The sequence below is a fragment of the Panulirus ornatus genome, chromosome 4, assembly GCF_036320965.1.
Source record: "Panulirus ornatus isolate Po-2019 chromosome 4, ASM3632096v1, whole genome shotgun sequence".
Lineage (NCBI taxonomy): Eukaryota > Metazoa > Arthropoda > Malacostraca > Decapoda > Palinuridae > Panulirus > Panulirus ornatus.
In genome coordinates, this window is record NC_092227.1 from 1,554,362 (window position 1) to 1,582,268 (window position 27,907).

General features: G+C 42.8%; 2 protein-coding genes across 8 annotated transcripts; one reads left to right on the plus strand and one right to left on the minus strand.

Annotated features, from left to right (window-relative positions):
• Window positions 1-511: 511 nt before the first annotated feature.
• LOC139764966 (uncharacterized) lies at window positions 512-12,962 on the minus strand. Of its 4 annotated transcripts, XM_071692022.1 has the most exons (4): window positions 11,855-12,962; window positions 1,938-3,323; window positions 1,479-1,517; window positions 857-1,139 (listed from the first exon to the last, which is right to left on the minus strand). In XM_071692022.1, the coding sequence occupies exons 1-4, from the start codon at window positions 12,921-12,923 to the stop codon at window positions 1,030-1,032; spliced, it is 2,604 nt and encodes an 867-aa protein (XP_071548123.1). In that variant the 5' UTR covers window positions 12,924-12,962; the 3' UTR covers window positions 857-1,029. The 4 variants fall into 4 exon arrangements, with proteins under 4 accessions (XP_071548137.1, XP_071548130.1, XP_071548123.1 ...); XM_071692036.1 differs by lacking the exons at window positions 857-1,139; window positions 1,479-1,517; window positions 1,938-3,323 and adding exons at window positions 512-850; window positions 11,075-11,090 and having other exon boundaries at window positions 11,961-12,950; XM_071692043.1 differs by lacking the exons at window positions 857-1,139; window positions 1,479-1,517 and adding an exon at window positions 11,079-11,090 and having other exon boundaries at window positions 3,145-3,323; window positions 11,961-12,951.
• Window positions 12,963-19,066: 6,104 nt separating this feature from the next.
• Window positions 19,067-27,527, plus strand: LOC139765021 (uncharacterized). Of its 4 annotated transcripts, none has more exons than XM_071692113.1 (2): window positions 19,067-19,082; window positions 22,450-27,527. In XM_071692113.1, the coding sequence occupies exon 2, from the start codon at window positions 23,991-23,993 to the stop codon at window positions 24,699-24,701; it is 711 nt and encodes a 236-aa protein (XP_071548214.1). In that variant the 5' UTR covers window positions 19,067-19,082; window positions 22,450-23,990; the 3' UTR covers window positions 24,702-27,527. The 4 variants fall into 4 exon arrangements, with proteins under 4 accessions (XP_071548214.1, XP_071548199.1, XP_071548206.1 ...); XM_071692098.1 differs by lacking the exon at window positions 19,067-19,082 and adding an exon at window positions 21,654-22,311; XM_071692105.1 differs by lacking the exon at window positions 19,067-19,082 and adding an exon at window positions 21,659-21,812.
• Window positions 27,528-27,907: the final 380 nt, after the last annotated feature.

Consider the following 27,907-nt stretch of genomic DNA (forward strand, 5'->3'; position numbering starts at 1 on the left):
TGGTGCTGCTCACTAAACTACTTTGATGAATTGTGAGTAAAACAACTACAACATCTCTTGTCCAGACGGTAAAGAGTAGAGTGGGTCTGGCAACGTACATGGCAGGATGGGAAAGTGGCTAGTAGCCTGATGACTGAATGAAGAAAATAATGGTTCCAGTGTACGAAGGATAAGGTGGTTGTGATTAATGTAAGAATCACACGGGAATGATTCTCCTTCGCATAGCTGACATGGCGTGTAGTAGGATGGTGAATGATTGTGTTAAATGGATCATTGAACGCCTCGTTGGTGAGGAACAAGGTGGGTTCAGGAAGGGAGGAGGATGTTAAAGCCATACTTTTTTGCATTTATAGAAAATAAGGAACATTCTAGAGGCGAGATTGAATATTCAGCTTAATGAATCCATAAAATCCTATGATAAAGAGATAGAAGAGCTTCTTCAGGAAACTCAACTCTCACTATGTATACGATCCTTACTCACAGACATGTGGAATGTTGACTGCAAACTCAATTGTATTTGGGAACACTTTTACTTTCATCATGGTCGAAGATTTGTTATCTATTAACATATTCAAAGATATAAACTGTCCCTTGGCATAACATGTAGACATGTAAGAATATAATAAGGAATACATTTTATCATCCATTTTCAAGCTTATCAGCAATCAAGCTTGACAAACACAATAAGAGGACGAAGCGACAACCGTTATGCACCAGCTGGGGGGAGGAGAGGTCGGCATCCCTGCACCATCTGACGTCGTACTGCAAGAATCTTCAGTCCCCCTTGCGTGAGGCACCTCCCTGAGGGCCTTCTTCTATGCCTGCGTCAGGAACCTCAGTTGTCGCACAGCTTCAGGCCATGTAAAAAAGAAGTAGAGAGATGAGGATGTTGTCCTCTTCAGCGCCCTGAAGCAAACACGTCTGATATACACATCTGACAGCAACTTGAAGAAGTTAGAGGAACTTCACGTCTGCCTGGAATTTGTGATGTTGAGGGGCGAAGAGGAGAGGCCTGGGAGGACACAGGAGCTAATGCTTGGGACATGCATCTCCCTTCTGGCACTTGGGGCCGAAGTTAACACGGACATCTGGACCGGTTTTGATGAGAGCGCCAATGTGGTGAGGAAGTTGGGTAGTGCTGCTGTGGTGAGATGAACAATGTCCGGTGACCACGTGAGGAGGATGGTGCTCAGTGGTGATGTGGTGGGAAGTGAGCCCGTCGGTGGTGCTGTGGTGTGAACCATGTCCGGTGACTGTGTGAGAAGGACGGTGTTCAGTGGTGATGTGCAGGGAAGGGAGACCGTCGGTGGTGCTGTGGTGTGAACCATGTCCGGTGACTGTGTGAGGAGGACGGTGTTCAGTGGTGATGTGCAGGGAAGTGAGACCGTCGGTGGTGCTGTGGTGTGAACCATGTCCGGTGACCACGTGAGGAGGACGGTGTTCAGTGGTGATGTGTAGGGAAGGGAGACCGTCGGTGGTGCTGTGGTGTGAACCATGTCCGGTGACTGTGTGAGGAGGTCGGTGTTCAGTGGTGATGTGCAGGGAAGGGAGGCCGTCGGTGATACTGTGGTGTGAACCATGTCCGGTGACTGTGTGAGAAGGACGGTGTTCAGTGGTGATGTGGTGGGAAGTGAGCCCGTCGGTGGTGCTGTGGTGTGAACCATGTCCGGTGACTGTGTGTGGAGGACGGTGTTCAGTGGTGATGTGCAGGGAAGTGAGACCGTCGGTGGTGCTGTGGTGTGAACCATGTCCGGTGACTGTGTGAGAAGGACGGTGTTCAGTGGTGATGTGGTGGGAAGTGAGCCCGTCGGTGGTGCTGTGGTGTGAACCATGTCCGGTGACTGTGTGAGGAGGACGGTGTTCAGTGGTGATGTGGTGGGAAGTGAGACTGTCGGTGGTGCTGTGGTGTGAACCATGTCCGGTTACCACGTGAGGAGGACGGTGTTCAGTGGTAATTTGGTGGGAAGTGAGACCATCGGTGTTGCTGTGGTGTGAACCATGTCCGGTGACTGTGTGAGGAGGTCGGTGTTCAGTGGTGATGTGCAGGGAAGGGAGACCGTCGGTGATGCTGTGGTGTGAACCATGTCCGGTGACTGTGTGGGGAGGATGGTGCTCAGTGGTGATGTGCAGGGAAGGGAGCCCGTCGGTGATGCTGTGGTGTGAACCATGTCCGGTGACTGTGTGATGAGGTCGGTGTTCAGTGGTGATGTGGTGGGAAGTGAGCCCGTCGGTGGTGCTGTGGTGTGAACCATGTCCGGTGACTGTGTGGGGAGGATGGTGTTCAGTGGTGATGTGTAGGGAAGGGAGACCGTCGGTGGTGCTGTGGTGTGAACCATGTTCGGTGACTGTGTGAGGAGGACGGTGTTCAGTGGTGATGTGCAGGGAAGGGAGGCCGTCGGTGATGCTGTGGTGTGAACCATGTCCAGTGACTGTGTGAGGAGGACGGTGCTCAGTGGTGATTTGGTGGGAAGTGAGCCCGTCGGTGGTGCTGTGGTGTGAACCATGTCCGGTGACTGTGTGAGGAGGACGGTGTTCAGTGGTGATGTGCAGGGAAGGGAGACCGTCGGTGGTGCTGTGGTGTGAACCATGTCCGGTGACTGTGTGAGGAGGACGGTGCTCAGTGGTGATGTGATGGGAAGTGAGCCCATCGGTGGTGCTGTGGTGTGAACCATGTCCGGTGACTGTGTGAGGAGGACGGTGTTCAGTGGTGATGTGCAGGGAAGGGAGACCGTCGGTGATGCTGTGGTGTGAACCATGTCCGGTGACTGTGTGAGAAGGACGGTGTTCAGTGGTGATGTGCAGGGAAGGGAGACCGTCGGTGGTGCTGTGGTGTGAACCATGTCCGGTGACTGTGTGAGGAGGACGGTGTTCAGTGGTGATGTGGTGGGAAGTGAGACCGTCGGTGGTGCTGTGGTGTGAACCATGTCCGGTGACCACGTGAGGAGGACGGTGTTCAGTGGTGATGTGGTGGGAAGTGAGCCCGTCGGTGGTGCTGTGGTGTGAACCATGTCCGGTGACTGTGTGAGGAGGACGGTGTTCAGTGGTGATGTGCAGGGAAGTCAGACTGTTGGTGGTGCTGTGGTGTGAACCATGTCCGGTTACTGTGTGAGGAGGTCGGTGTTCAGTGGTGATGTGCAGGGAAGGGAGACCGTCGGTGATGCTGTGGTGTGAACCATGTCCGGTGACTATGTGAGGAGGACGGTGTTCAGTGGTGATGTGCAGGGAAGGGAGACCGTCGGCGGTGCTGTGGTGTGGAAGGTGGACGGGCTTGTGGTTCTGAATGACTCTCACTGGAGGAGGGTGACCTTGTGAGGTATGTGAACCTGGTGAGGAAGAAGGATTACCACATCAGAACCATCATGTACCATTATACACCTACAACACAACAGTATACACCCGGATATGTTCCTTTTATTAATACAACACACACACACACACACACACACACACACACACACACACACACACACTGCGCTCACAATAACATTTGTCCCCCTGAAGAATATGGAAACTATGCGGGCATCTGATAGACGTCCAGATGATAATGAAACTCATGAACCGAGGAAAACACGCCAGGAAGTGCACAAGTTAGGGATCTGTAGCTTCATTAGAGTAACTAGTAAACACTTTTATGGAAACAGAGTTTTGGACGATTGGAACAAGTTGCCAAAATGAGGTAATAATGACTAAAATGTTGGTAAGTTGTAAACATTTTGGATGAACAGATGAATGACTGAGTTTGAACAGGAGTGGCCTCATATGGGTTGGGAGAACGCTTCCTGTTTTCCATATCATTATGTTCCAGCATGTGTGTAAATAAAAGAATGAATAGATAAATAACTGTCTATTGGATGTAACTGGCCTTTTAGCTGAAAATTTACAGGTATTGCAGATATTACAGAACTGGGAGATTATGAGTTATTAGTTAAACAATCATACAAGAGCTATAGCTTAGGGAGGGCTGGATATTTTCAAACTTGAGATAGGTTTATAGAAAGGTAAGGTGGCAAATGTACATGGAAGTCTATACAGTCAAGTCAATGGTATGTTTCATGTCTGTATATATATATATATATATATATATATATATATATATATATATATATATATATATATATATATATATATATATATATATATATATATATATATGATAGAGTTGATAGAGATGCTCTGTGGAAGGTATTAAGAATATATGGTGTGAGAGGCAAGTTGTTAGAAGCAGTGAAAAGTTTTTATCGAGGATGTAAGGCATGTGTACGTGTAGGAAGAGAGGAAAGTGATTGGTTCTCGGTGAATGTACGTTTGCGGCAGGGGTGTGTGATGTCTCCATGGTTGTTTAATTTGTTTATGGATAGGGTTGTTAGGGAGGTGAATGCAAGAGTTTTGGAAAGAGGGGCAAGTATGCAGTCTGTTGTGGATGAGAGAGCTTGGGAAGTGAGTCAGTTGTTGTTTGCTGATGATACAGCGCTGGTGGCTGATTCATGTGAGAAACTGCAGAAGCTGGTGACTGAGTTTGGTAAAGTGTGTGAAAGAAGAAAGTTAAGAGTAAATGTGAATAAGAGCAAGGTTATTAGGTACAGTAGGGTTGAGGGTCAAGTCGATTGGGAGGTAAGTTTGAATGGAGAAAAACTGGAGGAAGTAAAGTGTTTTAGATATCTGGGAGTGGATCTGGCAGCGGATGGAACCATGGAAGCGGAAGTGAATCATAGGGTGGGGGAGGGGGCGAAAATCCTGGGAGCCTTGAAGAATGCGTGGAAGTCGAGAACATTATCTCGGAAAGCAAAAATGGGTATGTATGAAGGAATAGTGGTTCCAACAATGTTGTATGGTTGCGAGGCGTGGGCTATGGATAGAGTTGTGCGCAGGAGGGTCGATGTGCTGGAAATGAGATGTTTGAGGACAATGTGTGGTGTGAGGTGGTTTGATCGAGTAAGTAATGTAAGGGTAAGAGAGATGTGTGGAAATAAAAAGAGCGTGGTTGAGAGAGCAGAAGAGGGTGTTTTGAAATGGTTTGGGCACATGGAGAGAATGAGTGAGGAAAGATTGACCAAGAGGATATATGTGTCGGAGGTGGAGGGAACGAGGAGAAGTGGGAGACCAAATTGGAGGTGGAAAGATGGAGTGAAAAAGATTTTGAGTGATCGGGGCCTGAACATGCAGGAGGGTGAAAGGCTGGGAAGGAATAGAGTGAATTGGATCGATGTGGTATACCGGGGTTGACGTGCTGTCAGTGGATTGAATCAGGGCATGTGAAGCGTCTGGGGTAAACCATGGAAAGTTGTGTGGGGCCTGGATGTGGAAAGGGAGCTGTGGTTTCGGGCATTATTCATGACAGCTGGAGACTGAGTGTGAACGAATGGGGCCTTTGTTGTCCTTTCCTAGCGCTACCTCGCACACATGAGGGGGGAGGGGGATGGTATTCCATGTGTGGCGAGGTGGCGATGGGAATGAATAAAGGCAGACAGTGTGAATTGTGTGCATGGGTATATATGTATGTGTCTGTGTCTGTATATATATGTGTACATTGAGATGTATAGGTATGTATATTTGCGTGTGTGGACGTGCATGTATATACATGTGTATGGGGGTGAGTTGGGCCATTTCTTTCGTCTGTTTCCTTGCGCTACCTCGCAAACGCTGGAGACAGCGACAAAGCAAAATAAAAAGAATATATATATATATATATATATATATATATATATATATATATATATATATATATATATATATATATGTATATATATATTTCATACTATTCGCCATTTCCCGCGATAGCGAGGTAGCGTTAAGAACAGAGGACTGGGCCTTTGAGGGAATATCCTCACCTGGCCCTCTTCTCTGTTCCTTCTTTTGGAAAAGAAAAAAAACGAGAGGGGAGGATTTCCAGCCCCCCGCTCCCTTCCCTTTTAGTCGCCTTCTACGACACGCAGGGAATACGTGGGAAGTATTCTTTCTCCCCTATCCCCAGGGATAATTTATATATATATATATATATATATATATATATATATATATATATATATATATATATATATATATATATATATATATATATACATATATATATATATATATATATATATATATATGTATATATATTTCTTTCTTCTTTCATACTATTCGCCATTTCCCGCGTCAGCGAGGTAGCGTTAAGAACAGAGGACAGGGCCTCTGAGGAAACATCCTCACCCGGCCCCCTTCTCTGTTCCTTCCTTTAAAAAAAAAAAAAAAAAAAAAGAGAGGGGAGGATTTCCAGCCCCCCGCTCCCTTCCCTTTTAGTCGCCTTCTAAGACACGCAGGATTTACGTGGGAAGTATTCTTTCTCCCCTATATATATATTTTTTTTTTTTTTTTTTTTTTTTTTTTTTTTTTTATACTTTGTCGCTGTCTCCCGCGTTTGCGAGGTAGCGCAAGGAAACAGACGAAAGAAATGGCCCAACCCCCCCCCCCCCCATACACATGTACATACACACGTCCACACACGCAAATATACATACCTACACAGCTTTCCATGGTTTACCCCAGACGCTTCACATGCCTTGATTCACTCCACTGACAGCACGTCAACCCCTGTATACCACATCGCTCCAATTCACTCTATTCCTTGCCCTCCTTGCACCCTCCTGCATGTTCAGGCCCCGATCACACAAAATCTTTTTCACTCCATCTTTCCACCTCCAATTTGGTCTCCCTCTTCTCCTCGTTCCCTCCACCTCCGACACATATATCCTCTTGGTCAATCTTTCCTCACTCATTCTCTCCATGTGCCCAAACCATTTCAAAACACCCTCTTCTGCTCTCTCAACCACGCTCTTTTTATTTCCACACATCTCTCTTACCCTTACGTTACTTACTCGATCAAACCACCTCACACCACACATTGTCCTCAAACATCTCATTTCCAGCACATCCATCCTCCTGCGCACAACTCTATCCATAGCCCACGCCTCGCAACCATACAACATTGTTGGAACCACTATTCCTTCAAACATACCCATTTTTGCTTTCCGAGATAATGTTCTCGACTTCCACACATTTTTCAAGGCTCCCAAAATTTTCGCCCCCTCCCCCACCCTATGATCCACTTCCGCTTCCATGGTTCCATCCGCTGACAGATCCACTCCCAGATATCTAAAACACTTCACTTCCTCCAGTTTTTCTCCATTCAAACTCACCTCCCAATTGACTTGACCCTCAACCCTACTGTACCTAATAACCTTGCTCTTATATATATATATATATATATATATATATACAGGTACACCACCGATTTTCTGGCAACTGATTGTTCGGCACCTCCTTTAGTCCAGACAGAATTACATGAGGGAACTTGATATTACCGTGACAGATATCTCAGTTTCAGCTAAGCCATGGCGGAAAGAGGGTTTAAAGGCATGCGTGTTTGTGTTAGGTGTTGAAACTTTAGGAATTGCATACACCTGATGAGGTAAAATTCTTATGTGAAATTCGTAGTGGATTATAAAGTTCAATACATTAGAATTCTTGCTGAAGTTTGATTCTTACTTGAATCAAAAATTCATCATCACGGACTAGTGTAATTGTCATATTATCTATCTATCTATATATCTATATATATGCAGGTACACCACTGATTTTCCGGCACTCTTGGTTCCAAAGCCTTGCCGAATTAACCATTTTGCCAGACCAACCGTGGTCACGTAATAATAATTCATCAAAACACCTCTAACCCACTAATTATACATCTCCCATGTGTCTAAAGTATACCATGGCCTGTTAGAAATTTAAATTACACAAATATTAAATGTAAATCAAACAAATAAATGAAATACATTATGCACCTGCTCAGGACTGAGGTGCCCATCAGCTACGAGTTTCACAAATTCGTCCACATACTCAGCAGCTCCTTCATGGTTTGCAGACCACTTTTCTCAGCACACTTTATTCACGGAAATTCCATGACGCTTCTTGAATCTTTGAATCCATCCTTCACTATAGTTATGCTCATGCTGTAATTTAGTTCTTTATGAAACAACTTAGCCTGGTCCATTATCATGATACCTGACAAGTCCACTCCATCGCTCTGACACCGTCGAAACCATTCCATCTTGGAATCACTGTCTGCATAGAATTTTAATATTTTCTCCCATTGCTTCTTTAAATCATAAACAGTTGATGAACCAATACTGTAAATGTCACATAGCTTATGCACCGAAACACCAAAGTCCAGTTTTTCAACAGTTCTACTTTATCTTGGATCGATATGGAAAGGTGTTTACGTTTGACACCACGACTGACACTCTCATATGTCAAAGAAGCCATAGCTAGGGTTACATTTGAGCAATATAAGCTAAGAATCTCATAGAGTTGCGGTATCACAACCAACAAGTGCAGTGCAAAGAATGTAAATAAGCGCGCCCTACACACAAGGCCATCCGTGGCCGCCCAGTAAATATATATATATATATATATATATATATATATATATATATATATATATATATATATATATATATATATATATATATATATATATATTGTGTATGTGTGTGTGTGTTCTCATTAACAAAATTCAAAATTTGTGTCGTCAGTCTGCCACAGGCGGGCCGTCCCAGCTTGTCAATGTGTTTATTTTTCCGTTCACCTGCGTCTGTGTGCCTTCCTCCCTTGAATCCTACAGACACTTCTCGACACCTGTATTGGTTCTCGCAGGACTAGTAGAGTCCAGAGCACTGTAAGGGAACCCATCTACTGAGGGGCAAACCCTCAGCTCCTTCCAGTAATCATTCAGCACTACAGCGGGGCCCACCCTCAACACGCTCCAACGATCAATACCTTCATACGGGGCCACCATACACTCCCTCTAATGGTCAACACCTTCAGTGGGGCCCATCTTCCACTCCCTCCGATAATCAACACATACAGAGGGGCCCAAACCCTATACTCCCTCCAGTAATCAAAATCAGCAGCCATCGAGCATTATCTGTGTCCTAGGGGAAAACCTCGTTAAATCTCCGAAGTATTTGATAGCGAGGTACGTTACACTGATCAAAATAGAGCAAAAAAAAATGAGAGAAGTCAGACAAGAGTGGTAATGATACAGAGATCCGAGACACGGCCGACAAGGCGCAAGACAAGACACAACCACACCTTCTCTCCCAACTTATTTCTTTTCCCGTTTTTCCCCAGGTAGTTGACCGCCGTGAACAGTGTAGTTTGTGGCTGTTGTACTGCGACAGATATTTTTCGTCGTGAAATATTTCAGGAAAACTTTTTCTGTAACTCCACACACACACACACACACACACACGCACACACACACACACACATACACACACACACACACATACACACACACACACACACACACACACACATACACGCACACACAAGCGCGCGCGCGGTATGAGTGAGCATGAACCAGCCCGGTGTCGAACCCACATTAGTTCGTATCCTGGACGTGGCAGCCGGCCTGCACCCAACCCAGGTGTTCATCCAGCTAGTCGATAAAAGATTCCTGATTTAGGCTGGGTTTCTTGTGTGTGTGTGTGTGTACACATATAGAGGTGAAAACGTAGTACATATGTACAATGTCAGACTGGGCAAGTCAAGGGTAGAACTCTCTTCTCCTAACACACTTGTAGTAATCGTTAAGCAAGAGCTCACCTGCTGTCGGGTTAGTATAGGTTCGAATCGTAGGTGCGGCAGTCGGCCCACAGCCAGTCTCAACTGTTCATCCTCTCTTCAGGGCTGCTCGATAAATGGGTACCTGGCTTAGGGTCGGGTTATGGTTTTTTTTTTTTTGGGTGTGTATACCCACGCAAGCATGTATATGAAGTTAAGATTCGGGCCAACACGAATGTGAAACTTTCCCGCAACACACAAATGAATCACAAATAGTAATCACAAACACACCTCCTTGGTTAGCATTACTTAGGAGCGAAGAAATGGTATATATATGTACAAGTTAAACGCGAGTGTGCAACTCCCGCACCGTGCCTGTACAAACCACATAGACTGATAAATACTGTATAGAGATAGAGCTTGAAGGAAACATTCATGAAACCCAAAATGAAATGAATTACATGAAAATAAAGTACGCGGGGGTTTTAGCAGGTAACGAACAACAGGCTAATGACCCTAGCTAGATTGCATGAACTACACTCAATCATCGTGATGTATATTGATCAATGAACGTAAGCAATATTTCCTCGATCACGTTCAAAATCCTACATTTCATAGTCAAATATCGAAACATTGAAACATGCATACGATTTGGCCAATAGCGAAAACCAGCTGTCCAATGGTTAAACAATCTCTCTCAGCAATACGTCATCACGCTCACCATGTCTGCCTGACCAACGTAGACGGTGGCGGGTTGGTCGGTGCTGAGTGGCGGTGCTGACCAGTGACCAGTAACCCTCACTCAGCAAAGAGCAACACCAGACTCTCCCGTTCCACGGGAATGAAGTCTACGTACGCAACAAATGAGGTATCTTCTGAGCTGATGGGATTTTAGTTTACTTTTATATAGACAAGGTTTAGGATGGTCTTGTTGTTAAGATGTATGCTTTAGTACGTGAATCGTTTTACGTATGAATTATTATGCGTAGGAATCCCTTAGTGTATGAATTCTTTAGAGTATGGATCATTTACTGTACGAATCATATAGTGTACTAATCATTTAGTGTATGAATCATCTACTGTATCAACCATTTATTGTACGAATCATTTCGTGTACGAATCACTTGGTGTATGAATCATTTAGTGAATGAATCATTCAGTGTATAAATTATTTAGTGTATGAATCACTTATTGTATGAATTATTCAGTATGTGAATCATTTAATGTATGAATCAAAAGTAACATGACTAATGAGGTATAGTTTTAGATTTATTAGACTTTATGCTCAATAAAAAACTGTGTGTGTAATTGCTGGTGTGTACTGTACGTGGAGGGAATCTTACAACATGTATGTGTGTGTATGTGTGTGTGTGTGTGTGTGTGTACAAGAACATGAATATAACAACATATTGCAATAGATCTTACCAAAATCCAGTATAGCATAACACGTCATCATCCCATCTCATACCCACACGGGCCTGTCTGACACCTGCTTGAAATTGTCCGGGTTTTTTTTTTATGTTAACGATAGGCTTAGGAATCTATTCCACCAGTTAACAGCCCTAGTGGCCAACGAATGGTGCTCTGTTTCTATTGAAAATCTATTTTCTTTCGATTTAGTTCAACGTTATCGCCAGTTATCTCTTGTTTATCCAGTTTATCATCTCTCTTGTGATCAGTGTCTTCATCCTTATCTACCTCATATATCAAGTTATCCTGGAGACCTTTCCACGAACGATTCACGCTGGGTCAGTGAGAGTGGAAGCTTCCCACGTACGTGCCTCAAAGCTCCACTCACAGTGGACAGGCTCTGGGGTTGTTGTTTGAGATTAAACCTCCCTACAACTCAGGAGGTGCGGGCCCTATGCTCTAGGGCGGCCCTCCGGTGGTGAGGGACCTAAGCAGTAGGGTAGAGGGTTGGGCTTGTTGTCCCACCCGGCCACCACGAGAGCCAGGCTCCTTCTGGACTCCTGGAGTATCTTAGCTCATTCATTATGTGAGTGACGTTGCCCAAACAGCATCCCAACTGGTACAAACTCTGCCATTCATCATTCCACATCATACAATCATTTTCGATGTGTATCTAACATTTATGGCGTAGGTTCTAGTTCAAAACACCATTTCATCAGGTCGAGGAGGAACATTTAATAGCTTACATGCTATTTTTAACCATCCATAAAGGAATATCTAACAGAGAACAACAACTATAGCGGGAGTCCTACCACACTGAACAATGATCATGACTCACCTGTGGGCAGAACAACGACTAAGGGCGAATGTCTGACGCTGTGTCTGCCTCGATCATCTTCATGTTCTGATCCGTCGTCTTCCTCAGCTTCTTCGTGCACGAAATAGCCTTCCACCGCCTCGAGTTCTGCTTGTTCGAGATAGTCGTCCTCCTCGAAATACTCGTCCTCCTCCAGTTCTTGAGTGTTGTCGCCATGCTGGGTGACTTCGCTCTGCTCAAGGCTCTCCAGCTGGGAATCTTCGCTACGGTCAAGGTTCTCCTGCAGGGAAGATTCACTATGCTTAAGGTTCTCCAGCTCAGAAGATTCGCTACGCTCAAGGTCCTCCTGATGGGAATCTTCGCTACGCGCAAGGCTCTCCTGCCGGGAATCTTCGCTACGGTCAAGGTTCTCCTGCTGGTAATCTTCGCTACGCTCAAGGTTCTCCTGCTGGGAATCTTCTCCCTCTTGGAGGTTCTCTTGTTGAGTGTCGATCCCTAGCTCAAGGTTCTCTTGTTGAGTGTCGATCCCTTGCTCAAGGTTCTCTTCCTGAGTGTCGATCCCTCGCTCGAGGTTCTCTTGTTGAGATTCGACCCCCTGCTCGAGGTTCTCTTGTTCAGTGTCGATCCCTAGCTCAAGGTTCTCTTGTTGAGTGTAGATCCCTTGCTCAAGGTTCTCTTCCTGAGTGTCGATCCCTCGCTCGAGGTTCTCTTGTTGAGATTCGACCCCCTGCTCGAGGTTCTCTTGTTGAGTGTCGATCCCTTGCTCAAGGTTCTCTTGTTGAGTGTCGATCCCTCGCTCGAGGTTCTCTTGTTGAGATTCGACCCCTTGCTCGAGGTTCTCTTGTTCAGTGTCGATCCCTAGCTCAAGGTCTTTTTTATGGGAATCTTCGCCCTCTTGGAGGTTCTCTTGGTGCGTGTCGAGCCCTTGATCACGGTTCTCCTCTTGGTTGTCGAAGCCCTTTTCGAGGTTGTCTTGCTGGGTGTCGAAGCCCTGCTCGAGAGGGCCGTGAGCGGGAGCCGAGGTGACGAGGGCGGCCACCGTCAGCAGCAACACACCCAGCGTCAGACAGTAGTGGGTGGTGAGAGCCATGACCAAAGCGGTACTGTTGCTCCTCAGGCGTCCTCACTGCTTTTATGGTCTCTAATGACCTCACCTTCTCCTCCTCCTGCCCATCAGTCATCCACCCCGCCCCAAGCCTTTTCTTCTCTCTCTCCTGTCTCCCTCCTGGCCAGCGCTCACCACGCGTTATCATCATGCCATCTATACCTCTGCGTTTACCCCATTTCATCTTGTTCTCCCAGGCTTTGGACGAGTACTGGAAGTGAGGAGAAGCCACCGGAGTAATACATAGGTATTGGATGATCAGAAGAACCTTACCTTACTTTCTTTTTTTCACTGAACCTACGAAGGTTTAGATATAGAAAACGTAGCTTTGACTAGTGCCAAATAAGATATATTAGATATATTCCACATCTCCTGAGAATGAATCGCCAAGCACATCTACACGAGAGCATCAGATTAAGGGCTTGCGATACTATCTTATTGCTATGATTATAATCCTCGGTTGTGGGTTTTATCAATGTTCTAAAGATTTAACTCGTCCTCAGGTTTAAGTAATCTTTGACAGATAGTCATGACACCAGAAGACATCGAGGTACGTTATTCTCAAATGATATCGAGTAAACTGTAAAGAGCAGTTCGAAGCGAAGTGCATTCTAATCTGAACTTTGCATGAAGCATTTCTACACGAACACCTCAGTACGTGACCTTAGTATGGTTTGAAAATATATGGTATTTCTGAAAAAGTTTGTTAAACGCTTCATGATATTGGGCAAACAAACTCAAGTCTCTGAGGATCTTGAATTTGATGCTTCGTTTACTACATAATAATGGACGAACAAACATATGGCCGGGATTCTTGAGTTCGAAGCTCCATGAGTGACTTAGCTGGGGAGAACAAGCTTATGGCTGGTAAAATTTTCGAGTTCGATGCTTCATGAGAGATGAAGAAGAACAAGCATATTATAATAGTTCGAACGTTTCATGAGTTCCGTGTTTCCTGGTGTGATGATGACTCAGCGTCGTCGAAAAATATAGAATGTATTGATAATGTTAGGTAACAACATTAATGTAATTTACATAGATTTGAATTCTTCTTCTATTTAAAAATGTTTTAGTCACAACTGGAATAATTGTTTCTGAAGCCTCATTGTCGCCATCATCTTCTCAGTTACTAGGACATATTCAGGAATGGTATCTGAGCAATGAAATTATTATCAATTTATTCAAATTTGCGTTCGTTCCTATACGGCGGTGGATACAATAAGACGCCTCAAGTGGGACATAACGATATGTACCATTCGGTTCACCCACGATGCCTCAGCAGTGGTTCATCACAGTTCGCGGATGTCATCATGCAGCTGAATCATTTAATGGTCGACAGGAAGAGGACAACAGCTCATATCCCGTAAGACATAACTGTTCCACATGTCGTTTTCGACGAGAATCATGTGTGACCAACATCACATATCTTCAGAATTACAATAATAATATGAACATGTCTTATGTCAGGCCTGTGATCGTCTGCTTCTAAACATTAATTTTTTAGATAGATAAGAAGGTGTTCGACCGAATATGGCACATAGCATAAGTATATTCCTGAATATCTTGAGGATTCTAAGACACGAACAACTGAAAGGATCTGATCACAATAACATATCATTTATGCATTATTTTCAGAGCTAGCCACACTCATTGTCAGACTATTAGTCCCGGAATGACTTCATATTATCCCTCTGTTTTTTATCAGTACAGTTCTCTCTCTCTCTCTCTCTCTCTCTCTCTCTCTCTCTCTCTCTCTCTCTCTCTCTCTCTCTCTCTCTCTCTCTCTGTATACATTTACATACCCACACATGCGCGCCAGAAACCGTCTGGATGTAAAAGCATCAGCTACGTTGCCAAACTTTGAGCGAAGCGATCAGGCAGCGCTCAACTTTGCTAACGTCGTAAACAGCGAGATAACAAGGAAAACTGACATAACTCAGAAACTCCTGGAAATGCAGAAAAGTAAGAGGAGACTTTGTGGAGGTGAGCAACTTTAAGAACGCCGTTTGGATGACAAAATTTCACACATCATAAAACAGTGTTATAAGTGTCGTGAAATCTATAATGGAGTTAGTAGACCGTGACGGTGAGGACAGAGATGAAAGAGGATTTAGTTCCGTTGGAGACGTCACCAGAGTTCGCAAAAGGATAGAAGAGAACTAGTGATGAATATAGCAGGATAAGGAGAAGTATCCTCCAAACTAAGACAGAGAATCTTGAACTGTCTTTTAAGTTGGCTTGAAGCTCACTGTCTATCAGACGAAAGAGTCTTTCAGTGAATGACTCACTGGGATAAATTAATGAGTTAATGATATAGAAGAGTTATGTGAAAACTGGAATGATATTTTTCAAAGTGTATTCACAAATCAAAACGTTAGCTAAACTTTACCTGAATGAAATACGTGAAATATCATGGAAAGACCAATGAAATTATTAAATGGTTTATATGCAGGTTGATGAAGGTTATAGACCTACATCCGGTATATAGCCTTAATGGCATATCCTTTCACATACCCCAGGGAGTATACTACACGACGATGGTGCTGCCACCAAGTCAGGGCGTCGTCAGGAGGTAACACTTTGTAGGTCGACAGCAAGTCGCTACACCAGTTTTTCCCCACACAAGCATTTGTCTGTCTCCTTCCTGATGTTATAGGTTCCAGTGACTCACAAACCGTGCTTGCCATCAGCACCGAGCTTTAGTGTCGTGTATTGTCCATATTCGCCTTATATGTATACTGGGTACTACATTTTCCTTTCTTCCACTCCCTTCGTACCAATCCTCCTTCCAGCGAGTGGTATAACCAACGATTATACTCACTTCTAATGATGCTTGATTAAAGGGGAAATCATAGTGGGTGACCTCACCTGACCTGATAATCTCCCGAGCTATAAGTATGGTTGTCTCAGTGTAAGAACATCGGTGCGGCGTGACCCACTGATGCTAAGCTGCCGTAGTGGGAAGCAGGGTTGATTGTGGGGAAGGAGGTCATGCACTGTACTTCTCCTGGACTTCTGTGACGCAATGACGAACCATCAGTATGAGACAGAGGCGAGTGACTTGTGTCTCAAGATTTACAAAACCTGCTTCGTATCTTTCGTACACGAGGCTGGAAAAGAACGCCGGATATGCACTGAGGAATGGAATGAATGGCTCTCCTCGTAATGGATTGAGAACTACCTGAGAGAAGGAAGGCCAGCGGGTCCCTCGCAGAGTGGAGGAACGTAACTGAGGTGTCGAGGGTTGATGGCTGCTGTTCCTGATCTTTGTTAATGAGTTGCCGGCAGGATTTGAGTCACACTCTTTTCTTCCGCACATGTTCGCCGTTTCGCACGTTAGCGAGGTAGCGCCAAGAACAGACGAAGTAGTGACTTCATTCGTTCACATCTAAGCTTTGATATCAGGCCCCTTTATCCACAACCAGGCACCACACACATTACCTTGGTTTCCCCAGACCGCTTCATATGTCCTCATTACGCCCACTGACTTCACGTATGTGTGTGTTTGTGTGTCTGTGTCTGTGTGTCTGTGTTTATGTAAATAATCGTGTGTTCCAGTGACCGAGGCATTCTAAATACATGTGTGTTTACAATGTATCTAAAAACAGCAAAAAAGAAAGGCGAATTTTACTGGCATTAATCACAGAGCTCCACTGGCCAGACACCTGAATCAGGTCACGGAGGAATGTGGGTCAGGTCAGAGGTCAACAACTGTAGAAAATAAACAGAAATGCCGATAATAATGTTCAACTATCACACACACACACACACACACACACACACACACACACACACGCATATATACATATATATATATATATATATATATATATATATATATATATATATATATATATATATATATATATATATATATATCAAAGTGAGTAATGTGACAGTTGAGGGCATAATCGGAGGAAATGGGGTATTCATTATCATGAAGATGGTAAACAACTTGGAGAGATGTGTGCTGAAAAAGGAGAGGTGAATGTGAATACCTGGTTTAAAAAGACGGATATACACAAGTATACGTATGTGAGTAGGAAGGATTGTCAGCGGGCATTTATATTACATATCAGTTGGTAAGCGTGTAACAAAGACGTGGATGCAAATGTACTGGGAGGGGCAGTTGTGAGATGTTTGTTCACTATCTTTTGGAGGCGAGGGTGAGGATTTGTAGATGCTCACGGAAGATTGGAAACGATGTCGGTCAGAAGAGAGTGGTAAGAGTAAGTGAGCTTGGGAAAAAGACTTGAAGATATGCAGAAGATATCAGTCATAGAATGGCCATAGGTGAGAGTAAATGAAGCAAGGGAAGTGGGTGAGGGAAGCAGTGCTGACATGTGTAGGAGATGCATTTGGTATGCGAAGTGGGGGAGATTAGCAGATTAGGAAGGGTAGTTAGTGGTGGGAAGAAAAGTTGCTATTGAAAGAAAAAAGAGATAAAAGAAAAGCGTTCGAGTGGTTCTTACAGGGAAAGAGTACAAATTATTGAGGGATGTATAAGAGAAAGCGGCAGATCAAGAGGAAGGTGCATGGGTTGAACAAAGGACAAATGAGAGTTGGAGTGAGTGAGTATCAGTAGACTTTACGGAGAATAAGATTTTTGGAAGAAGGTTGATAATGTGCGAAAACAAGAGAGCAAATGGGAACTTCGGTGAAAGGAGCAAACGGGGAATGATAACAGTTGACGATGAAATGAAGAGGAGATTGAGTGAGTATTTTCAAGGATTGTTAAATGTGTTGGACGATAGAGTGGCAGATGTAGGGTGTCTGGGTCTGGGTGTTATTCAAAGTGAGAAAGTCATGGAGAGTGACTTGGTGAAGAAAGAAGAGGTGGTTCCACCCTTACGTAAGATGAAATATGGCAAGGCGGCTTGAGTGGATGGTATTACAGCTGAATTTCTCTAGAAAGGCGTTGACTATGTTGTTGATTGGTTAGAATTTTCATTGCGTGTGTGAATCATGGTGAGGTGCCTGAGGTTTTGCGGAATACCACTGTATGAAAGAGGGGGGAGGGGATAAAGACGAGTGTTCAAACTACAGAAGTATAAGTTTGTTGAGAGTACCGGGTAAGTTGTATGGGAGCGTAGTGAAAGAAGTGACGGCATGTATAGAGCATCAGACTGGAAAAGAACATTGTAGTTTCAGAAGTGGTAAAGGAAGTGTGTGTGTGTGTGTGTGTGTGTGTGTGTGTGTGTGTGTGTGTGTGTGTGTGTGCGCGCGCGCGCATACAGCAAAGCTATGGAATTCTTTTCCTTCTTTTACCTTTTCCTCTTTTAAGAATCTGATCTACAAACCTCCATGGCATAAAGATCAGCGTTGCTCACCATGACACACTGACGTGTTGCCCAGGGTCGAGCTTGCATAGGTTCGAATACTAGTCGCAGGAGTCGCGTCTGGTTGATGAACTGGGAACAAGGCTGAGGCAAGGGTATGTCTGTACATACTGGGTTAATGATATGGCATTCCGTAGGGTATTCTGTTGCCCGAGTCGTCTCAACTAACAAGGAGGAAAATCTGAAGTGTCCTTTCTAAGTTCATTATCTGGGGTTGGCTATGACTGAGACATGTTTCTGTCCATACGATGTCGACCATCATAAAACTTCACTTTGAAAAATATTAGGTAATATTGAGGCTCATATGAGCCTGTATTCCTCACCTGGCTTTCAGTTTGACAAATAATTAGGTAATATCATATTTGTTTTTGTCAAAATAAGACCATTAGCGTCATTGGGGTAACAGATCAAAGTTGTATAGTTATCCCGAGTGATTAGTTCAACTCCTCCTGACCAACGGTAATGATCATGTTAGAATTCAATGTTCTTAAGGAATCGGACTTAATCATCTTTACCAGACAAAATTGGTTTCCTCTACCATCATCTTCCTTTTAAGGTACATAAATAAAGGCTATTCTTTTTTCTTTATAAATTCATGAAGTGAAAGTAATTACGGCATCAATTTTCTCCTTGACAAAACAGACCAATTTATGGCAACAACCCCGCAGGATAATGCCTGAGCGGTGAATTAAATGTTTCGTAAGAGACAAATTATCTGGCCATGATCTACTAGGCAAAACATTTCTTATTTCTTCCTCTTTTCAGATTATTTCCTGGTATGGAGAACACAACAGGGGATTCACTGGTATGTACACTGCAGTGCACAGCAAGGAATTCAGTACTGTAGTATTGCATCGTAGAGCAAGAGATCCAGTTCCGCATATCTTGCTGTCTTCAAAGCAGATCCTAAACATACACAATACATTCACTCACCCTCCCACCCAGTCCATGGCCGCAGCTTTCCTATATATTTGTACCGATGACATTATCTAGTAATCTATACCATTCATCGGGAAACCCTATGATAAATTTTCATTATTCAGTATTATTCTCGTCTTTCGTCTTTATAAACTTTCAGTGGAATCTGTGGCCATTTTACTAGAGGAACGTCAACACTAGCTTCACCAGAGATAGATATAGTTAAAGGATAAGGTCCGCAAGTCATTAGTCAGCTCTCTCTCTCTCTCTCTCTCTCTCTCTCTCTCTCTCTCTCTCTCTCTCTCTCTCTCTCTCTCTCTCTCTCTCTCTCTCTCTCTAATTCAATACGTTATGATTATTATCAATCATTATTATTGCTAATAATATTATTATTATTATTATAATCATTATCATTATTATCATTAATGCACTAAGATGTACACATTTTGTAATGTAAAAAATAGTAATGTTGACTGTGTTGATTTTAAGTATGTGCTGTATGTGTATTTTGCCAGTATCAGTTCCATTTAAGTCAATACCAGGAATTCTAACGCGTCCGTGTTACACTGATAATTATCTGCGTAAGGAGAGTTTAGCACAATTTCATGACTTTAAAACCGAGTAAATATTTTCATTTCTTAAGAAACAAACATGTAGGAAGAGAGACATAGTAATGAAGATAGATAAACAGATATATAGATAACAATAAGAGGTACAAGGGGTGATCAGAAGGGGTCATGACCTGAGGTTGTCTCTTCAACCCAGGGTCACAGGCGCCTGACCACAATTGATGACCCAGAGTCCGGTTACATTTAGTATGAGACGCGACAATGAGAAGCGAGAGAGAAAATATTTGAAAAATTTCCACAACAACAGAACGTTGGATGAAGCCAACAAGTTACGTTAGCCAACTGTGACAACCTGAGAGTTGACCTTGGCTCAAAATATTGTATGATAGTAAACAATGTTTAAGATATGAGAGGTCCCGCGAGCATTGAGCTCCTCCTCCTCCTGTACACACAGTGACAATATTAGTGATATTCATGACTTGTCGATTCACCAGACATTCCTCTCCTGCGCCAGAAACATGAATTTCACTCTTCGTCTTATCATTGACCATCTGCAGTCGCTGACCTCTGACCTGACACTAATTTGCATTTTGACCTGACCCAGGTGGGCGGACAGCACACAAATGAAATTATCTCGAAACGAAAACTATTTTTATCCGACATAGTTGACCAATGCTGGTGTCTGTATTTACATAGATATAAGAAGAAACTGTTCATGTTTGCTAATCTATATGAAGGGATATTCATGTGAATATTACTGTTATACTCAAGGAAACCAAGTTGCGTTTTGTATGCGCATGATTATGATGCACTGTTATTTGATAAAGTAGTCTTAACTGTTTCCAAAGTCATGTGAATGGAGACGGGGCTGTACAGGTTAATCAACTGCTACTCGTCAGTAATTTTCTTTAGAAACAGATTGCTTTTTTCAACTTTTTTCGGAAGAAATATTAGAAGTCTTCATAGAAAAGATTGGGCATATGATCATCGCAACGCTGTGCTCATCATTCCCGAAAAGAAAAATTAAAAAGAAAAGATTCAAATAGTCGAGAACTCTGAACATTAGACCATGTTAACTCCTGCGTTTGGTCATCTGCCATAATGTGTAGCGCTTGTAGACCCGGGAAACACATAGTAAAATCACATTTGTTTCATAGAAATACGAAAATATAGTCATTCATTTCTTCTCTTCGTGTTAACAGTGTCATAATTTATATTTTGCTTCCTGTATAATTTGTCTCTCTCATATGCACAACCTTATTGAAAAATATTGCTTCCCCGATGAAAAAGATTATAATTAAGTTGAAAGATATAAAAATGAAAAAAAAATCGTCGACGTCGTAAATTAAGCAGATTTGTGGCTTACACTGGTGTCCAGGTCAGGTTACTTGAGGCCCTGCACGTGTCATACAGAGCTTCCCATCCCCACACTTGTACATATACGGGGATATTCCAGTGTGCAGGGAAGACTGTAATAGGTACTAGATGGCTGAGCCTCCGTCGGCCACACACACACACACACACACACATACACTGTTCGCCATTCCCCGCGTTAGCAAGGAAGCGCCAGGAACAGATAAACACATGAGCCTCATTCGCTCACATCTACTCTCTAGCTGTCATGTGTAATGCACCGAACCAGGACCCACTAGCCTTGGTGACCTGCCATTAAATCAAAATGTCGTCAATCAGGTAACATTTTCTGGGGCAACAGCGAGTCGCTACACTACTCTCTTTCTTCATCATTTTGTCGAGATCAAAACTTGAATGTTGATGAGGTAGATGGTATAGTCGGCTGGTCGTCTAGTGCTAGCTGGGAGCGGGGTGTTGGGAGGTCAGGTAGTGATGCTGCGATTACCCCCCCCCCCTCACCCCCTCTTTCTCTGTCGTGGAAGTTCACTGTCTGTGTAGCGAGCAGGGCGACGGGCAGGGCGTGATGTAGCCGTCTGGGTCGAAATCCACTGTACTACGAGGAGATCCAGGCTGGGGAGACGAATGTACTTCACGAGACTGGACATTGACCGCTGGTGGAAAGGGATGGTGACCAGGTGCGTGATCCTGGTGGTGGTCTGGTGTGTGGTCCTGGTAGTGATGGTGGTCTAAAACTAGTGGAGATGATGGTGTCTTGTGTCCCTCGTCAGGGCAGTGGTGATCCCTGGTCGGGAGTTTCTTGTGCCGACGTGTCTCCTGGCTGTAGAAAATTGGTTTTTGCATCGGAGAGGAAGGTTGAGGATCATCTAGAGGCGGTGCAGGTGTCACTGAAACCTGAGGAAGAGATGAATAGGAAAGAGGGAAGGAGTGGGTGGGAGGTGGATGTGGCGTAAGGACTGCGAGAGGGGTGTCATGATGTGCAGGTTTCAAGCGGTCATTGGAGATGACCTCTGTCTTTCCACGGCGTTCGATAGTGGGGAGCTTCATATGGCTACTACAAGGGTCGGCGAAGCACATCCACCCGGACGAAAACATGATCATAAGAGACCTCGAGGAATATACCGAGGCCGAGTGGAGGGATGGCGAGGGGGAACAGGCCGGATGTCAGCGAGCGAGGTAAGCAGCCTTTCCGCGTACGTCTGGGGGTCCAGGAGTGCAAAGGGTGGTGTTTGGGGGTGGGAATTCCCCAGTGAGGCGGAGAGCGGAACCGTAGATAAGTTCTGCGGCTGAAAAACCCACGTCTTTCTTCACCAGGAGGATGCTTAATGGGACGAGAGAAAGACTATCGATGCAGGCTGTGGGGCGGTGTTGCGCCATGAGGGAGGCCTGGTGCTGCTAACGAAATCTCTCGACCTTACCGTTGGAGGACGGATGGTAGGCCGTGATGCGGTGACGAGTAGAACCAAGCAACCGAAGGAGGTCCATCCAAAGGAAGGGACGGGAAACTGGTGGAGCGGGACCTGTATGTGACGATGGCCCACGGAGACGGGAGCGGACCCAACGTTGATCCCTGGTCAGACAACCGGGTGGGTTGAGGAGGCGCTGTGTTGTACGGATACCTGGGTGCGCGAGGGAGTGGAGAGCCTCGAAAACTTGTCTGCGGTGAGGCTTGGGATAAAAGGACGAGGAGGTCCGGGTCGAGATGCGTCATACGTGATCGTCACCCCGGAGCCAGGGATAGGGGCGACGCTGACCCACGATGGTAGACCATCTTGGGATCCTGCCGTTGGGCAGCCGCGATCACGGTGTAGACAGTAGAGCGGGAGGGCACAGTTGCACCGACAGAGAACCGCCAGAGGGCATCGGCTGCTGGGTCGTCTGTTTGTAACACCGGACGGATGTCTGTGGTGAACTGAGATGTGTAACTCAGTTGTCGGATGACCCAGTGTGACCGGACGTTACTCTTGGTAATGATGGCGTGCGTCAAGGGTTTATGGTCCATGAGAACATCCAGGAAAAGCCGAAAGTGTCGTATGGCACTAGATCGCCAGCAGTTCTCTGTCGGAGCTGTACTTCTCCACAAGCTGCAAATGTTACTCAAGATTACTCTTTGTTAATGTGTATGACTGTTTGGAATTAATACCCATTCATCAACCAGCCTCTAGACGAATATGAACTGCTGAGTTGACCGTTAATCGACTGCAGCATCCAGGATTTTCTATTTGCACCCGACCCTGGGCGGCCCATGATTGCGACCCGGGCAGCAAAGCTACACCAGTGAGCAGGAGATTATATAAGTTTTGTTACGCTAAGGAACAACATTCCGGTCTCGCCGTAAGTACTTTTGTACCAAGTGAACCGTATCAAACGGACGGAGCAATATACACAGCCGATCAATGATTATTAACAGTAAAGGTAATGACAGAAGTAGTAGAAGGAAACTAGCGATGAAATTAGGTGCTAATGATCTTAATGTGTATCTAAAATTTCAATTCTTCCACACTGTTAGTTAATGCTAGTTTTTTCTTATGTAATCACTGTTTTGCGTCTCGTTCAATTCATAGATGTATTACATCTTGTATCAGTCATTATTGACTAATTACTCCTTCAATTATAATTTCTTTGTTTATCCATAATTTGTATAACACTCAAAATATGTATTTGATGTCTGAAGTTACTATGGTAACCCGGCGGTCTCTGCCAGTTGACGTCACGCATAAACAACAATCAGCTGGTGGTCGGTATGTGGCAGGTACTGGAAGTGCACGGTCCAGAGGATTGTCAATGTGAATATGTCCTCTTCTTCGGCCAGTACTGAATTGCACTAAATCAAAATAACTCTGTAAAGTTGGAAAATGGCAATAAGACGGTTGTTAAGAACTCTTCCAATGCGGAAACATACTGTCATCGGGGCTCTGGTGCTAGCTACAGTTCTATATCTTGTGTATCAGTTTACATTCGTGGCCGAATTGAGCGAGTCTTCTAAGCCAAAACCACACCGGCCCAATTTCCTTAAGCGGCCAATAAGGAAAGATGATTCATCTAAGCAAAATGTGCCAAGTGGGCATAGATTTCACCCGAAGGATGTATTAGTCAAGAGTGATGGTGAGAAAATGGATCAGTCCGTACACAAAGAGGAAAACATGAAACCATTTGCAATGAAAGAAAACAGTAAAAATGCTACATCAGGATCTCATCTTTTGAAGAACCCGAATGATGCAAATTTAGCAGTGATACAGGTGAACACCTCCTCTACTTTTAAGTGTGAAACCTCTGGGAAGGTGATTTCCTACAGTAAAGTGAATGATGATTACTGTGATTGCCCTGAAGATGGATCTGATGAGCTAAGAACAAATGCTTGTGTAAACGGTAAATTTGTATGTCTAAAACATATAATAAGTTTCCCCAAGTCAGTTCCTTCAGGATGGGTAAATGATGGTGTTTGTGACTGTTGTGATGGTTCAGATGAGTGGAAGAATAAGAAAGTGGACACAATTCTTCCTCTAGAGCTTCAGAAAAAAGTTGGACGTTACATTTCACCATGCCCGAATCGCTGTCCGGACTAAATCAGTTTGAGCATACAGCTGATGAGTATCTAGGTTTCATCGAAATCTAATATCCCACAATATTTGTGTAATTAGAGTGTTCATGAAAAGAGTGACTTGTGTAGTTTTCCATAGTAAATGTGTTTACTGAAGGTAGCTCAGATTTTAGAATACTATTTTTAACTATTGATAAAAATAGATATTTGTTTGTTAATACTATTACATTTTGATAAATAGCTAACACTTTAAAATTCCATAAACCAAAAATTGGACCCCTCCGTAATTCATACCAGTAGAGTGTAGCATTCTCATCTAGCTGTATATCTAGAGTTATTTCTTGTAGGTATGGTACGTCTGATATTGACTAAAATCAGGTAACATTGTTATCCTAAAATTTTATATAACATATAGAGTGCCTTTGTTTGATATGATTTTCATTGATGTTTTACATGTATATCACCTGTCTTCCCTGATGTTTTGTTGTAATGATGAAAGTTTATATGATATATGAAATATAGCTAGTTTATGCAGAGTTTTCGATAACATTGTTACAGATTGTTGAAAAATGCATTTGTCCCCTTTCACTAATTATAGTACTAATGAGGATATATCTGTTTTAGGTCATGATAAAGAACTTTAGGTGATTATTACTGTCATGACTTTATTTAAAGGTAAATAATGAATGTGACATGGTAAATACTTACTTTAGTTGAACCACTTCTTTTCTCAAAAAAGAACGTATGCTAGAAATGAGGAATCTCTTCAGATATTGTACTAACCCCCTCCACACTTGCAAAGTGTGAATTTTAATGATGTATAAAGAAACAGACAGCAGAACCCAACCTAAGACACTATCATTTTCTTGCTGGATTCGGAGACTTGATGTGAGTCACTGCATTTGAAAAAGTTCTTGCAAAGTAACTTGATTGTGCCTCTTTGAATGTTATTTTATGCATTGTGATTCAAAAACAAAGATTATGGTAGATCTACCAAAACTGTTACCAGTACATAATCCAAAAATCAACTGGTGCATTTCTTAAACCATTATGATTTAGATATCAATTTTTGGAGTTTTTATTTCCCAATTGATTATTAATAGAATCCCATTAATCCACTTGGATTCATTATTTCATGAAATATCCTTTCTCTTTTTTGTAAACTTATGTAACACATGGACATTTCTCAGTAATTATGATAACTCTCCTACTAAGGAAATTTGATTAACCCAAAAGCTAAAGTAACTATGTACCCATGCAAGTAGCTTTTAGATTTGAAAGATAGACAATACCTTATGCTCAAGTTGGTCAATGTATACAACGTACAATGTACATTGAGCTAGTTGGTGGTTGTGAAGTTCATTAGTGATATAGTTTCAAATTAGTATTGGTGTAAGTGATTTTTGTGCTTGATTTCCTCCTTAATCATGGAAATTAAATATTTTATGTACCATTGTAACCCACCAGTATCTTTCCTGTTGGTGCATTCCTTAGTTGTTATGATGACATGTATAAACTTTCTCTCTAAAGTTTGTTCACCTGATTTTCTTTTTGGAACAAGCTGTGTTGTACTTGATAAAACAGTCAGAGCTCAAAACCCTGAATTTCAGAAGTCCATGGCTGCAGCTTTAGAATTTTTGTAATTTCAATTTTAAAGTAATTTACTCTTATTTTCATGCAAAAAGATGAAATAATGTAAATCTAGACCAGGGTGTTTTAGCACTGAAATTCACTGAATGAACAGCATTTTGTTGGAATTACAGCAATTTCTGGGATTAAGAGACAACATGACAAGATCTTCAAATTCTCTGCTGACAGTGAAAGAAACAAGCATGGCCAAGCATAAGTCAGTGCACATAACAAAGTCATCTAAGCTTGACTAAGTGGTCAAGCAACACAAAATTGGTTGGGTGCTTACTTCTGGCTTCCTTTGGTGTGAAAAGATCAGAGACACTACTAAGTACATAGTGTTCAAGAATCATCATACTGCTTGGTATTCAGATTTTTGAGCTCTGACTGAAATTATTTAAATGATAGCTACCAAGTACCAAGTATTCTGGAGAATTTCTTTGTTGCATATATTAGTACACTACTTGAAACATTTTGTTTGTATTTGTTATGTACATGAAAACCATAAGTTAGGAGAAGGGTTGCTCTCTTTGCCCTTGTGAGTTCTGCTGTTCAATTGAACTTTAGATATTTGTATATAATCAGTATAATTCTGAAGTCCTATTCTAGCTGCTTTCCTAATAATTGTTTTTCATAACATAGTATGGAATTATTAAGTGCTGTGATAATACTGAATTCACTGAGTGGATTTAGATTAGGTTAGAACCAATGTTATTTCTGTTTGTTTTAAGCATCTGTTATCTAATAATGACCCATGATTTGTACTTTGAGTTCCATTAAACTTCACACTTTATTTAGAAATGAGTTCCATTAAACTTCACACTTTATTTAGAAAATGTATTGTATTGGAAATGGTAATTTTTATGAAAAGATATAGCATGCAAATTATGTGCTCTTTACTATCCATTAATATTAAAAGTACAGTATATACAGTGTAGAAATATAGTTTTTTATTAATAATGTAGCCATAGTCTAATGATTTGTTTAATACAAAATGAGCTTATTTTTTCCCCATGCTCTTTATGTAGATATGGGAAGAATCCATTATTATTTGAAATGTTAATTTCATAGGTATACTTTAGCTAAATAGAAAGAATATTAAATAAGTTGTATACTAGCAGCTAAATATTATTTTCAAATTAGATTGAAAACTTGCTACTTTTAACTACTGATACACATCCAGTACCACTGTGACCATTTCATTAAAATTAATTTATCATGATTTCATTTGTTTCTTTCCTAGTTTTGAAAAATGTATGTACTGTATACATGTTTACTTAATCAGCCATGAAGTAATTCTTTTTATTACTTAGCTGTGAATTTTTATCTCAAGTCCTTATCTCATGAGTGTCTGTAGTGAGCCAGTATAGGTCTCTGTAAGAGTTGATATTTCACTTTTCTATCATGAGAGCATCTTCAAGGATAAAGTTGGGTTGAAAAGTGAGCAGGTTCTATTCATGAGAAGTGGATGCAAGTGTAGCAATGTGAGGAACATGGCTGGTGGAAAACTTTGTCAGTTTGTTGAAGATTTTAACTGATCATTTGTTGAAGAGATGTACTGTGCATTCTTATCCAGTGTTTGGTAGGTTGTTTGTTTGAAAT